Source organism: Cyprinodon variegatus, unplaced genomic scaffold (assembly GCF_000732505.1).
Source record: "Cyprinodon variegatus isolate N-32 unplaced genomic scaffold, C_variegatus-1.0 Scaffold914, whole genome shotgun sequence".
Classification (NCBI taxonomy): domain Eukaryota; kingdom Metazoa; phylum Chordata; class Actinopteri; order Cyprinodontiformes; family Cyprinodontidae; genus Cyprinodon; species Cyprinodon variegatus.
In genome coordinates, this window is record NW_015151367.1 from 211,735 (window position 1) to 224,595 (window position 12,861).

General features: G+C 38.2%; 1 protein-coding gene across 4 annotated transcripts in view; it reads left to right on the forward strand.

Annotated features, from left to right (window-relative positions):
• The window catches only part of col4a6 (collagen, type IV, alpha 6), a 155,515-nt gene that overhangs the window by 120,034 nt on the left and 22,620 nt on the right, over positions 1-12,861 (forward strand). For 2 of the 4 annotated variants that reach the window (XM_015398144.1, XM_015398145.1), the window contains exons 20-28: positions 1,822-1,977; positions 2,260-2,307; positions 3,739-3,831; positions 4,438-4,592; positions 4,718-4,894; positions 5,256-5,439; positions 8,282-8,326; positions 10,783-10,854; positions 11,016-11,123. In XM_015398144.1, coding sequence (XP_015253630.1) covers positions 1,822-1,977; positions 2,260-2,307; positions 3,739-3,831; positions 4,438-4,592; positions 4,718-4,894; positions 5,256-5,439; positions 8,282-8,326; positions 10,783-10,854; positions 11,016-11,123 — 1,038 coding nt within the window. The remainder of the gene's footprint in view (positions 1-1,821; positions 1,978-2,259; positions 2,308-3,738; positions 3,832-4,437; positions 4,593-4,717; positions 4,895-5,255; positions 5,440-8,281; positions 8,327-10,782; positions 10,855-11,015; positions 11,124-12,861) is intronic. The other 2 variants (XM_015398146.1, XM_015398147.1) reach the window with 2 other exon arrangements.

Below are 12,861 nucleotides of genomic sequence, written 5' to 3' on the forward strand. Positions count from 1 at the left end.
GGAATTCAAACTGAATTACAATGATAAATCTAGTTTATTCTAGGGCAATCCAGTAATACTTCCTCTTTTGTTACTTATCCTTTCTTTTGTCCATTGTAGGTTTTTTGCTCTTATGATTCCATCTATCGTCCTGTGTTACTTGTTTTTTTATTGTATTGCGTTCGTCCTTCTTTCCTTACCACTGCCCTGCACTATCTTCTTCCTTTCTTCCCTCCCATCTTTGAATCCTAACTTTCTTTCCTGTTTTACTGTCCTCTCTTATGACTTACATCCCATCTGGTTTTGTTTATCCTTGTTGTTTAATCTTATTTCCTTTTCCCCTTCATTGTGTCCTTTTGATTCCTATACACACAAAAATACAATAAATCACCAAAATTTTATGATTTTTCTTATTTTTTTACGTAACAAATTCCGATTGATTCTGTAGATAATTTGAACACAAATCTTTTGAATAAAAATATGCATATTCATTTTTATAATAAAGCATATTTGTGTTAAATATGTAATCATCAGGTTTATGTATTTAGAATTCTTAAGGTTTACTTACACAAAATTAATACTAATGAGTGTATCTACGGTATTTAGACGTTATTTTTTGAAATGCATATAGGTTACCGGATTTTTATACTATTCAGGAAAAAAACGTTATGTATTTAAAATAGATACACTCATTAGTATTCATTCTGAGTAAGTATACTTTATTGTTTCTAAATACATAAACCTGAAAATTATGTATTTTAGTAAATAATTTATGGTAAACTAATGAATATGCATCATATAAGGTTTATTTCAATAGGTTTGTGTTAGAATTATCTAAAAAAAAATAAGTAAATGGGGATTTTTTTATGTAGTAAAGCAACATAAATGTTGAAATTTGGGTAAAACATTTTTATATGTATTATCTTTTCTTGCAATTTTTGGGTTTTTTCAGGCTATGTATTTAAAACATGTCTATTGTACTTTTTTTAATGCATAGCAAGCATTGAAGTTTTACATTTTAAGGTGAATGGATGGTTGAGTCTGGGAAAATATGAATGTTTATGGGACAAAAATGTAGGATCTGTAAACTTCACAACAAATCTCTCCTGTCTTTTCCACTCCTAGGTCCTCATTTTGATCTGTTTTTCTCCAAAAACTCTCTGAAACCATAACAGAACAGCTGTCTTCATACTTACATTTTAATTACAGAAAGGTGGAATCACAGGGCTTAGAGCAAAAGTGACAGAATACAAACACACCAAAATGTATATCATATTTATTTGCAGAGAAACTGTAAATAATGCTCTCAGTTCTTACTAGAATGTTTTGGTGGAGCACCCAAATGAGGACCCAAATGCAGAGATGAGGAGGCAGAGATGGGTTTGCAGATTGAATATGGTTCCGTGGGCAACAGAGGCAAGAATCCAAGAAAAAAAATAAGAAACCAAAAAATCAGAAGACGCCAGGGAGAAACAACACATGGGGAGCAAGTAATGAAGCAACAAAAACAAGTAACCAGCAATGAGGAACTGCAGAGGTGGTGTATATATGGGAAACAGAACAAAGGATGGGCTAATGAGCTCATATGGAGCAGGTGGGAATAGAACTAACTAGAAGGGAGCCAAGGGGAAAGGAAACACAACACAACACTACCAGACAACATCCAAAATAACGCACGATACAAAGAAAACAAAAATAAACCAAAATAGAGGGCAGAACCCTGGCAAATGTATTGTATCTTTGGTTAATGTGAAAATGTTCAAAGGGTATAAATACTTTTCCAAGAATTTGTAGATGAAGTAAGTATTATTTGGTAAACAGAAATGGCATTTCTGCTTGCAGGTCCTCCAGGATCTCCTGGTTTTCCTGGTAACGAAGGCCAAAAAGGAGAAAAGGGTGACCCAGGCGTACCTAAATACGGCCCTGAGGGTTTCCAAGGTCTCCCTGGACGTCCTGGACGCCCTGGACCTCCTGGTCCTCCTGGACAAATCAACCCAGGTACTCTTTCATAGAGCAATGTTAGAAAACGTTGTTGATCCTTCCCTTTCCAGGATGCCATGAAGATGAACCCAGCTACCAGCGTCTCTAGTTGTTTTCATTGTTTGTGGTTGTAAGGGTCTGATTCAAGCCTTGTTCCACAGCTGAAACCGGTGTGAAATTAGTTGCTGCTTCACCTTTTATATAATTGTTTTTCTTTGCGGACCACATGGCTAAGAATACAAGGTAAGAAAGAGTGCAAGTTTAAACCATAACAGCTGTCTGAATTTGCTGTTGTCCAAGGCCCAAACCCGGATCCCTGTGACATACGTCCTCCAGTCCCAACCGCAGGTTAGTTCCTCAGGTACACTAAATGGGGCGCCATTCAGACCCTCAAACAAAGAATCAAAGCATCTTTCATCTTTCAATACTCCACTGCTAAAATGCTGGGGTTTTTTGGTGGCCGTTTTTTTTCACTGTTTTTATTTATTTTTTTGCACTTTTTACTCTTTGCAGGGAATGGCAGTAAAAAGAGAAGCAGGCTGCTACAAGCTTCAGACTTGGATAGGAGTATCACTCTAATCCAAGCTGCTTTTCTCATCTCTGGCCGCAAGGTGTCACCTGCTGTTAACATATATCACTGGTTTTACATAAAGGGTTAAGGGTACGGGAGCTGCTTTAGGTCATTGTGCTCTAAAAGAGGCACTGCAATTGCTTCTTTTCTTAGCTATTTTGACAGTAGCTCCTCACCTAAATAATATTCCTGCAGACTTGATCACTTATATCATCTGAGTGTTTCCCAGCATATACTATGGTACTTGTCAAGCAGTTCCCAACTGTTAAAATCTATGTAAAACCACTGAATATGTACTTGCCAAATGCATTGGTGTTTTACTGCGCCCTCCTCATTTATAGCAACCCCTGGTAAAGACGTGTAAAAACACCATTAATTAATTCAGATTTTGCTGCCTTAAAACAGGATCTCACATTTAAACCTGAAAGCATTACACCTAATAGCATTTTTTTTGCATTTTGAACTTCACTCGTTTAGGTTAGTCAAAATGTTAATTTGTTATCTGTGACTTTGGTTTTCAGTTGGATTTAATGAGATATAAAACAGAGGCCAGTCTGTATTTGTTGCAAAATGGGAAAGACATGAAAGCATGCAGTTTCACTATTCCAGCGACAGAGATTTGTCTTCCAGAAAAGAATCCGTCCAATCCTGCAGTTTGAGCAAGAATTGTAAAGTTTAACTCAGCTGTCATCGTGAGAACCATTAAGCACCCAGGTTCATTTTTTTTGTGACATATGAGATGGATGGTAAACATAAAGGAAGTATCATGAGTTTATCACAGAAAAGAAGAAAAAAAAGGATTTTTGCACATTGTTACCATGGGCAATAAATATTATGGAGGTTGCTTTAAGTTTTATATGACGTGAAAATGTCATTGCTTTAAACAGAAGCCTTTCACATTGCACCAGCAGCTCGAAACCTGATGTAAGAGCAGAGCCGACTAACGCTGATTTTGCTCTGTGACACTCTGCTTCACTTGCACTGCCTGATTGTTGTTGTTTTTTATGTTATTGCATGTTTCTTGGGGAAAAATGTTTCCCCAAGAACAAAAGTTCATTGTCATCTACTGTCCCATTATTTTCTTTCATATCAGTCACACAGTTCTAATGTCAACAAAGGAACAGATATTAATTTATGAAATTGTTGAACAAACTGAAATACCTTTTCTTGTCTAAGTAAGCATCTGTGTTTGTTGTGTTTTTTTACAGTTCCCTCCCCCAGACCCCAAGGTCCCCCTGGAATACCAGGACCACCTGGCCAAATAGGATTCCCGGGAGTCAAGGGATCTAAAGGCTTTAGAGGTACGCATAAAAACTGTATTCATGGAAAATTATCATTTCTCAAATTCCAGCATATCATTTTCCTGTAATAATTGTATTTTTCAAAATAGCAGAATAGCTGCTTGAAGTTTGATTCACAAAGTAGGTCTGCAATTTAAAAGTTTCCTACTTTAGTTGCTTTTTATCTTCTTTTTATCTTATCATCCTCCAATATTCCAAAATACTTGCTTTATTATAAAGATTTTTTCTTTGTACTCCAATGAACCAACCTTGACTCAACCCCAGATATTCATTTTTTTTTTTCAGCTTGACTTGACTTATATAAACCCTCCCCTTTTTTTAATCAACTAGATTCAAAGGGGGGTTGTAATATGGGCCATGTGGCTCATTGCCCAGGGCGCTTCTTATAAAGGGCAGCCCTTTTGAGTTCAGTGACAAAGTTAAGCTTGCGAGGGTTAATTTCAAATATTTAAAGCAATTTACAGTGAAACTGATGGAAACTTTATTCTGTTCTAACAATTTGTTTCCTTTGTGCTTTTAGAGGGAGGGGCTTCCTCAAGTTGCAGTTTGTGTCAGAGCCATAATCAAGTCATATAGATTAATTTAGCTTTCTTGTTTCTCAATTAGGTGATCCTGGTAATTGTGAATGTCAAGGAGAGGACAGAGGTCAACCTGGGTTACCTGGACCTCAAGGACCCGTTGGGAGTCCTGGCTTTCCAGGACGTAAAGGTGCGCCTGGTGACCCGGGCTCTCCCGGTTTCAACGGACGTGAAGGACCTACTGTAAGTAATATTTTAGAAGCTATCCTTTAAGACACAATATGTCATGTTCAAACTGGAAATACGTGCTGCTTAAAATGGTTGGATGTAAGTTTCTTAGGTTTACCGGATACCTGTTTCTTTTACAGGGTCGTCCAGGTGAAAGGGGATTTTTTGGGCGTAAAGGAGAGAAAGGAGAGCCATACTACGGTGGTTTTGGTGTAAAGGGAGAACAAGGCTCTCCTGGACTTAGAGGACCTACAGGTGAAACAGGAAAACCTGGCAGAGATGGACGACCTGGCTTCCCTGGACCCCCAGGACCCCCAGTAAGTGTTTACAATTCTTTAAAAAAAAAATGTTTCCATCCACCTTCTTCCGCTTATTCGGGGTAGGGTCTTGGGGGTTGCAGCCTCAGTAAGAAGCCACAGATGTCCCTCTCCCAAACTACTTGTGCCAGCTCCTCCAGGGGAATCTCAAGGCTAGCCAAGAAACATAGTCCCTTCAGCGTGTCTTGGGTCTCCCTCTGGGTCTCCTCCTGGTGGGACGTGCCTGGAACACCTCACCAGGGAGGCGTCCAGGCCTTCAACTGGCTCCTCTTGAATAAAATTGAAATCTTATGATTTTTAAGCTGATTTTCTTTTCATTTTCTTAACTTTCTTTCCTCTTTTTTTTCGCGCTTTCCTTAAGGGGGATGGTGGTTACGGCACAATAGGAGAGAAAGGTTTCCCTGGCTTTGCTGGACCCAAAGGCCGCCCCGGTGCCCCTGGGGATCCTGGCCGTGGCTACAATGGAGCACCTGGCATCCGAGGCGAACCTGGAGAGCCGGGCATACCAGGGTTTCCAGGACTTCCAGGTTTACCTGGTGAAAAAGGTAAGTGGTGACAGGGACAAACATCTGGCTGAGACTATGACAGATTGGGAACAATTTGAATCTCTGTCATGTTCTTCCCACAGGATAGCAATCAGAATCACACACTGTCAGCTTTGTTTGTATCTTTGTAACAAACTTAAAAATCAGCTGATATTTTAAAGGGACAGATATTATATAGACCTTATTGATCTAGGTTTGAAACACTCCAAGACTTTAGGAGAGTTGAGACTCTGTCAGGATTTCCTTTACTGATCAGCTCCCTGCCCTTTGTGCCTTGGAATGCTGTCATATGCTTTACCAATATGCTTTTATTCATAGGTCAATAATCCACATGCTTCTTTAGAGGAATGAATGACGATAATAATGATACTGTAATTACTGACATAAACTGTTGTGCTTCTTTAGTCTCAGAGAATAAGAACATGGTATTATTTCTTTCTAATTGATACGAGGTGCATGGCTGACTTAGTGAATATTTTGTTTTCCTGGTCATTCTTACACAGTCTTTCAAAAAGTCTGAAATTGTAGCATTAAGAACTAAAGCAATTCACTTTTACTTATCTTAAGTCCCTTTTGGGCGTGACTCACCAAAGACAATTGCATAATTGTCAAGAGAGACATAAAGATGCATTTTTACATTAAAGAATCTGAAAACTGTGCACAGGTAATCTAGATACAATTACAGCTGCAAGTCCTTTGCAGCAGTAGTTGACACTGAAATCGGTGATGTACGGGGGGGGGGGGTTTCTCCGCCTTGTGATCCAGTTGTTAAAAAATGTATGCTAAAGTTCTTTAGTGAGCCAGCATGTGTGTTAAACTGCCCTCTTGGAAGCCAAAACACACATTCTAGTGCCCCCTTGGGAGCCAAGATGCATGCTAAAGTGCAGTTTTGGGAGCTTAGACACATGTTCAAGTGCCCTCTCGGAAGACATAACACATTTTCATTTGCCCACTTGGGAGCGAAAACGCATGCTAAAATGCTCCCTTGGGAGCCAATGTTAGATTGCCCTCTCGGGATCGAAAGTGCATGATAAAGTGCCCTTTACAGTGGTGAGGACAAGCTATATGTGCCCTCTTTTGTTTTTTCCCCACTGCCCTTAAAAAAGTCTGTTCAGACCACTGCTTACATTGTTTTTTTTTCATCCAAGGTCAGATAATTTAGATTAGGTAAGGTCTGTAAACGTCCTTCAAGGACCTCTAACATATTGTCCTGTCATAGCTGTAAAATTTGGGGAGGTACTATACTCTACATCATCATATGATGGAACAGGGCTTAAAAGGTCCTTCAATCTTGGGATTTTGTTTTATAACTTAATCCTGCTTTAAAAAAATCTACGCAACTCCCTTGCATATTTGTTTTTCTGCCTTGAACATCATGATTCCGATTATTTTTATAAAATACTCCATAAAACCTAATAGGGTACAGCTGTATTTACTTAGATTAAAATACGCAGGAGAGGACTTTATTTTTTCAGATGTCTTCTATAGACATCATAAACCCGGTCCTCAGGGCCAACTGTCCTTCTTGTTTCAGATGTGTCTCTACTAAAGCACACCTGATTCAAATGATTCCTTTACCTCCTCAGCAACCGTTAAAAGTTGCAAAGGCCTGTTGATCATCTTTTCATTTAGGTCAGGTGTCTGGAGGCAAAGAAACACCTAAAACATTTAGGCCAGTGGGATCAGGGTTAAGAAACCCTAATCTGAAGCTGGATTAGTTTAACTGGAATTCATTTAGGGGTAACAGAGTAAAAAAAGTACAACTGGAAATACAAATTCTCTTATGCATTTAACTCTTTTGTCTCTTTACAATTATGCAAATGTTTGTGTTGTCACATAAAATCTCAGTTTAGTAAGGTGTTTATAATTATAAAAAATATTTAAAAAAGTATGAAATATTTAAACATGCAAAATATTTTTGTGAGTCCCTGAATGCCTTATATCAATTCAAGTTTGTGGAATTAGAAACTAGTTATCGGTAATATTCAGTTCTACCCCTCTGGGACTAAACAACACAAGAAATCAGTTGCTGCCGGTGTTCTGTCAGACCAGCATACCCATAGTCAATACGCATGCGCAAGACTTCAGATTTGCATATGCATATGCTAGTCCCATTTATCCCTTTAGTTTTGTACGAAAATATACTTTAAACTACCTTAATGGGCGTGTATTCCTTTAGTTATGTACAAAAACAATTCAATTTTTTATTTTAATTTAATTTTTTTAAGCATATGGAGATCTGACCTTAAATTACATGGCTAAAGGGATACACACCCATTGAGGTAGTTTAAAGGATATCTTTTGTACAAAACTAAAGGGATACACAGAGATAAACTAAATAAACTAAAGGGATGAATGGGTATTCCCTATGGGTATGCTGAACTGATAGAACACCGGGCTTCATGTGCCGTATGAATGTGTGCTCTCATCTCAAAAAGCTTACGCTGACATGGATTGATTTTTGCTTTAATTATCGCTGTTATTATCACTCTCAGGACCTGAGGGAGAACGAGGGAATCAAAGGGCAGATGCAGTGTTCGGTCACTGCCAGGCACCACCTCCTTCTCTTTCCTCAGCAGATGATGATAATAGTCTGTTTTTAACTCAACCAAGCATTCCAGTATGCTTCTGCCTTAATTGACTTAAACTGATTGCTAATTTGCCTATAAATGTTTAATGGAAAACATTGATTGCTTTACTGGTGCATGAAAATGCCCTGGCTCTTTATACTCTGTCTTTTATCCCCCTCTTTGTATAATAAAAAAAATATCTTTCCCCTGATTCTCTCTATCTCCCACCCCTCTACCTGTCTCAACTTCCTTGTGCATGTGTATCTGTCCAGGTGAAAACAGCTGTGGAGGGGTTAATGACGCCGGAGAGGGAACGGGTGGGTAACTAACTTCCTCAACCACCAGTTGGGTTAACAAACTGGGGACAGTGTATGTAGCAGAGAAACTGGTGGTTTTATGAAGGAACCAAGAAAAAAACATAGACGAAACATAGAGGGGGAAGGGTTTTTCTTACGCAAATATAAACAGTTCCGATATTGTAAATTGGACAGATTAACTGTATAGACATCGTAGTAAGAGATATACTAAATATTTAACTAAACAGATTTGTCTCGTTTTATAATAAAGAGCTTTAACCATTGGTATATTTTCGCAACTTGCGTCTTTTTTAGTTCTTTTTTGGGAGGCTGTAGTTCCATTCTGACTAGCATCATCCATGTGCTTTTGTCTCATTCAGTGACATAGGAAAGGCTGAAGTCTGTCTGGATTCTTCCCAGCAGTCCAGAGTTCCCTTCCTATCTAGAATAGTGCATTTAGAATAGAATAGAATTACAATTCAACTTTATTTACATTACAATTGTCGATCGAAGCGAAGACAAGTGCTCTTGCTCTCACTTGAATGTAAATACATGACCCAATGATCCGTAAAAACGTTAAAAATATCTTTAAAACAGGTAGCGGAGAGCAGCGGCTGCAAAGCGCGCCAACATCCAAGCAGCCGCGCATGCTTTTCTATGCCTGAGCAACAAGCAACCAATTGTCACAAGTACAAAGCAATGAAATTTATTCTCTGCATTTAAAGTCGTAGGGAAATCATATTTAAATGTCAAATCATTCTGGCTTAAACGTGTGTATAAATGTACTCTTTATCAGACTATATTGTTCCAAAATTAAGAAAATTCCTATTTTAAAAAAAGAAAATTTAGTGGGGTTTTTTTCTCTATTTTATGCAGGCCCGTTAGTTATACGTTAGCTTGTATACCTAAATTCAGCCAATCCTATATCAATGGTCATCTGTCAATCAATTTTTTTCGGTCATAGCATCTTGATTCAAATGTCACAGCTAATATATACAACGGTTGAAATATAAATAAGAATCGTTTACTTTCCCATTGAGTTCCGTCCCAGTGTTCACGGGGATGTACGTCTGCGTCTTTGGCAGGCGTAGAGCTTACAGAACTGGAAGCGTTGCAGAGGAACCTACTAGCACTGAGTTGCTAACTGGTTAGCAAGATGCTCCCGAGTCATCGGCCACAATCAAACGTGCTTGCGAACTTTCCGCCACAACAACCCCACCCTCTTGATAAACGGCGAATCACATTCACTTTATTCACTCGAGTAAAGTTGTCAACATGCGAGAGAATTCGGAAATGGAACAGCTGTTTCCCTACGACTTTAACTCTTCCCTTTTGGGAGCAGTGTTGACCCTGAGAAAAGTAAAGGAAAAAGATCTAGGAACAGGCGCCAGGGGCTACAATTAGCAGTATTTGGTTAGAGCCCATTTGTTAAAAAAACACTTAAAGATAAAAAGTAATTTTTTTTTTCATTTCCCTAAATGTCTTGTTTTATGTTATTGCCAATGTTTTGGATCATAGACATTAATTTGTTGTAATACCTCACCATATGAGTTAATGAACATCATAAGCAAAGATTCAAAAGGATTTTCAATTTGTTGATAGGGTGTAGTATTAATCGAACTTGTCTGTTGGCCTTATAGTTTGATTCAAATTACTATTTCCGCATTTTTGGCAACCCATCATTTCTTCCAAAAGTGCTGGGAGATTCTTTTTAAACATCAACATTTTCAAATCCATGCTCTTTTAAAATAGCTTCTATGTATGACTTTCCCAAGAAATGAAGGGTCTCTGGGTCTATATAGTTTGAAGACGAAGAGGCAAGTTTGGAAATTGCAAAATGGGTTGGAAGAAGAGTGGGTGGTTGCAGTCACTGGACAGTCACATTTGTATATCTTTTTTCTCTAATCAAAGCTGCTGAAACCTGCCAGTTGTTTTTTAACGCTATGCCTCTGCTGAGCACTTTTAATCACAGACAATCATACGAGCTAGCTCATGAGAAAAACTGCTTATGATCCTTGGACACAACAACCAGACTGAATGTTGTACAGTTTCTCATTATCTATGCAAACTTTTAACACAAACATTTTGCTACTAACGACATTCATAATAAGAGTCAATCTTCTTACAGTTAAAGTGTAATAACCCAATGAAGTTTTGCCTGACTTAAGTGACTGACAATAATCAGGAATGCAAACTGAGAAGTGGTTCATATGGACTCAGACTGATTGTTCTAGGGTATTCTAGTTAGCAGTTAACAATCATAATCTCATTTTTATCACTAGATGTATCTATATATAAACAATGACTTTTGTACAAACAAGTATTTAAGTGTAATGCTTTTAGATTTTCATATAGATCCGCCTGCAGTTTAAGTGTGTTTTTATCTTCATACTTTAATAGAATTGTCTGTGTTTGCTCCAAATGTGTTGTACATTTTTTTATAGTGTGAATACTAACATAAATGTGACCACTACCAGGCACTAGCATACCTTGTACCATATATGGTGAAGAGGGAGACCCTGGTCCTGCTGGTTTTCCTGGACAACCAGGTAACATTATTTTACACTCAAATAAGAATATCACAAACATTTAGATGAGTGTGTTTGGAAAACCAATAATGGCGGCCTGTTTTGTTTGAAAGTTCCTTTCAAAAGCATATTATGCCTTGGCTAAACGCTAAGAATGAGAGCCTAGTATGTTTCTTTGTCAGGCCCCAAAGGTGGGCCAGGTTTCCCAGGCAGCCCTGGACGTCCAGGGTTTGATGGCCCAAAGGGAGAGATTGGAGACCCCGGCTTTGGAGGACGACCAGGACCACAAGGTAACCGGTGCTTCTGTCCATTCAGACATGGGCATTTATTTTTTTTTATTTAATCTTGTATTTATACAGGAAAATACACTCTCATTCACAAGAGAGATCAGTTACATGTATAAACAACAATAAAATAAAAACAGTAATAATACGAAAGGAAAATAACAATAATAAAAACCAACATTTCACCAAGTACATTTGAAGATCAGTACCATGCAACACTAGCAGGGGTTCACTTAAAATAAGTACAGGTGCCTACAGATACATTTTACAATCCATTTATTAAAATTTTGAACTCCCTACGAGTGATGCAATTTGAAAGCTTCAGGTCCTGCTGTAGCGTGTTTCAAGTGGAAGGGCAGAAGAAGAATGCTTTTTTCCTGCAGATGATAGTTGGGGTACAGTAAAGCTTTTTACGTGAAAAGTAGCAAGACAATTATGAGGGAACAAGAGTGAAAATGGATTTGTAAATCAATTTGAATCAATGTTAGAGTATGTGAGTGTGTAGACAGGGGCATTTAACCAAGGATAATAAGGTGCAATGGTGAGTGGGAGCTTTTCTATCTCATAGCTCCATGTTAGACGGTGTACAACAGCTGTAAAGACCTGGTTGAAGCCTTCATATACACAATATCTCTAAAGTCTCAAATACTCATAAAGGTGGCAGAGACAGGTTTGCTGGCATTATATAAAAAACATGTTTGTTTCTATGAAGAAGTCTTATTTTAGCTTAACATTTTTCCAGTAGATTCTCTAAATGAGGTTTGAAAGTGAGATTATCATATACGGTAATGCCACTATATTTAAAACTTTCTACTACTCAAAATTGAAGGGTAGTGATAGTGGGAAAGAGTGAGGGCTCGTTGTTCTTGGTAGGAAATAAAATGCCCTTAGTCTTACTTGGATTCTGTAATAATAGAAGTTGCAATAGTTTAGACTGAAAGCTGTCAAAGGAGGTATATGAGGACTGAAAAGAAGGGCAAAGGTTCTCTACTGACAATAAATCACTGAATCATCTGCATAAAGATACACAACTGCACTTTTAGGACTATGACCAAGTTTGTATATATTGGATCAGATCTACGACTGACCCTTGTGGAACCCCTCTAGAAATATTCATATAAGATGTTGTTTGACCACCACACTGTTATGTAATATAGAAACCAACCCTTAGCCTGATGAGTGAACTTTAATCCAAAACACTTTGACACAAAATCTCATGATCAACCATCTCAAATGATACGGACAGATCTATGAAGTGGAAAGCATAAAAGTCCTTCGTATCAAGTGCTTTAGGTCCATCGGGGTGGTAATATGTCATGGTGCTATATGGTTCCATAAAGCTATAATTCAATCAGAAGGGAGAAAGTAAGTTTAACTTTATGGCCTGAAACATATTTAAGACAAAGCAGAAAATTTTATAAAGTATCTTTTTAGTAGTGAACATTGACAAACAGCTCAGACAATCCATGAACAAAAGCTCAGAGTTCTGTTTGTTGGAACTTGCTGATGAGAAAAACGGTGCTTTTGTGCTACGAGAAGACAATCTCCCATCCTGTCTTTGCAACCTTTGCAAGAAACAACCTGGCTTTGACAAAGTCTTAGGACTGTCATGAAACGAGGACAGATGGACCCAGTATTCAAGGAGAGACAGTCAGTAGGAAAGTTCAAAAAGTTTATTAAAATAAAACAAAAACTGAAGTTGAGCTGTGGCTCACGGACACTGCAGGAGGGGGGCGGGGCACCG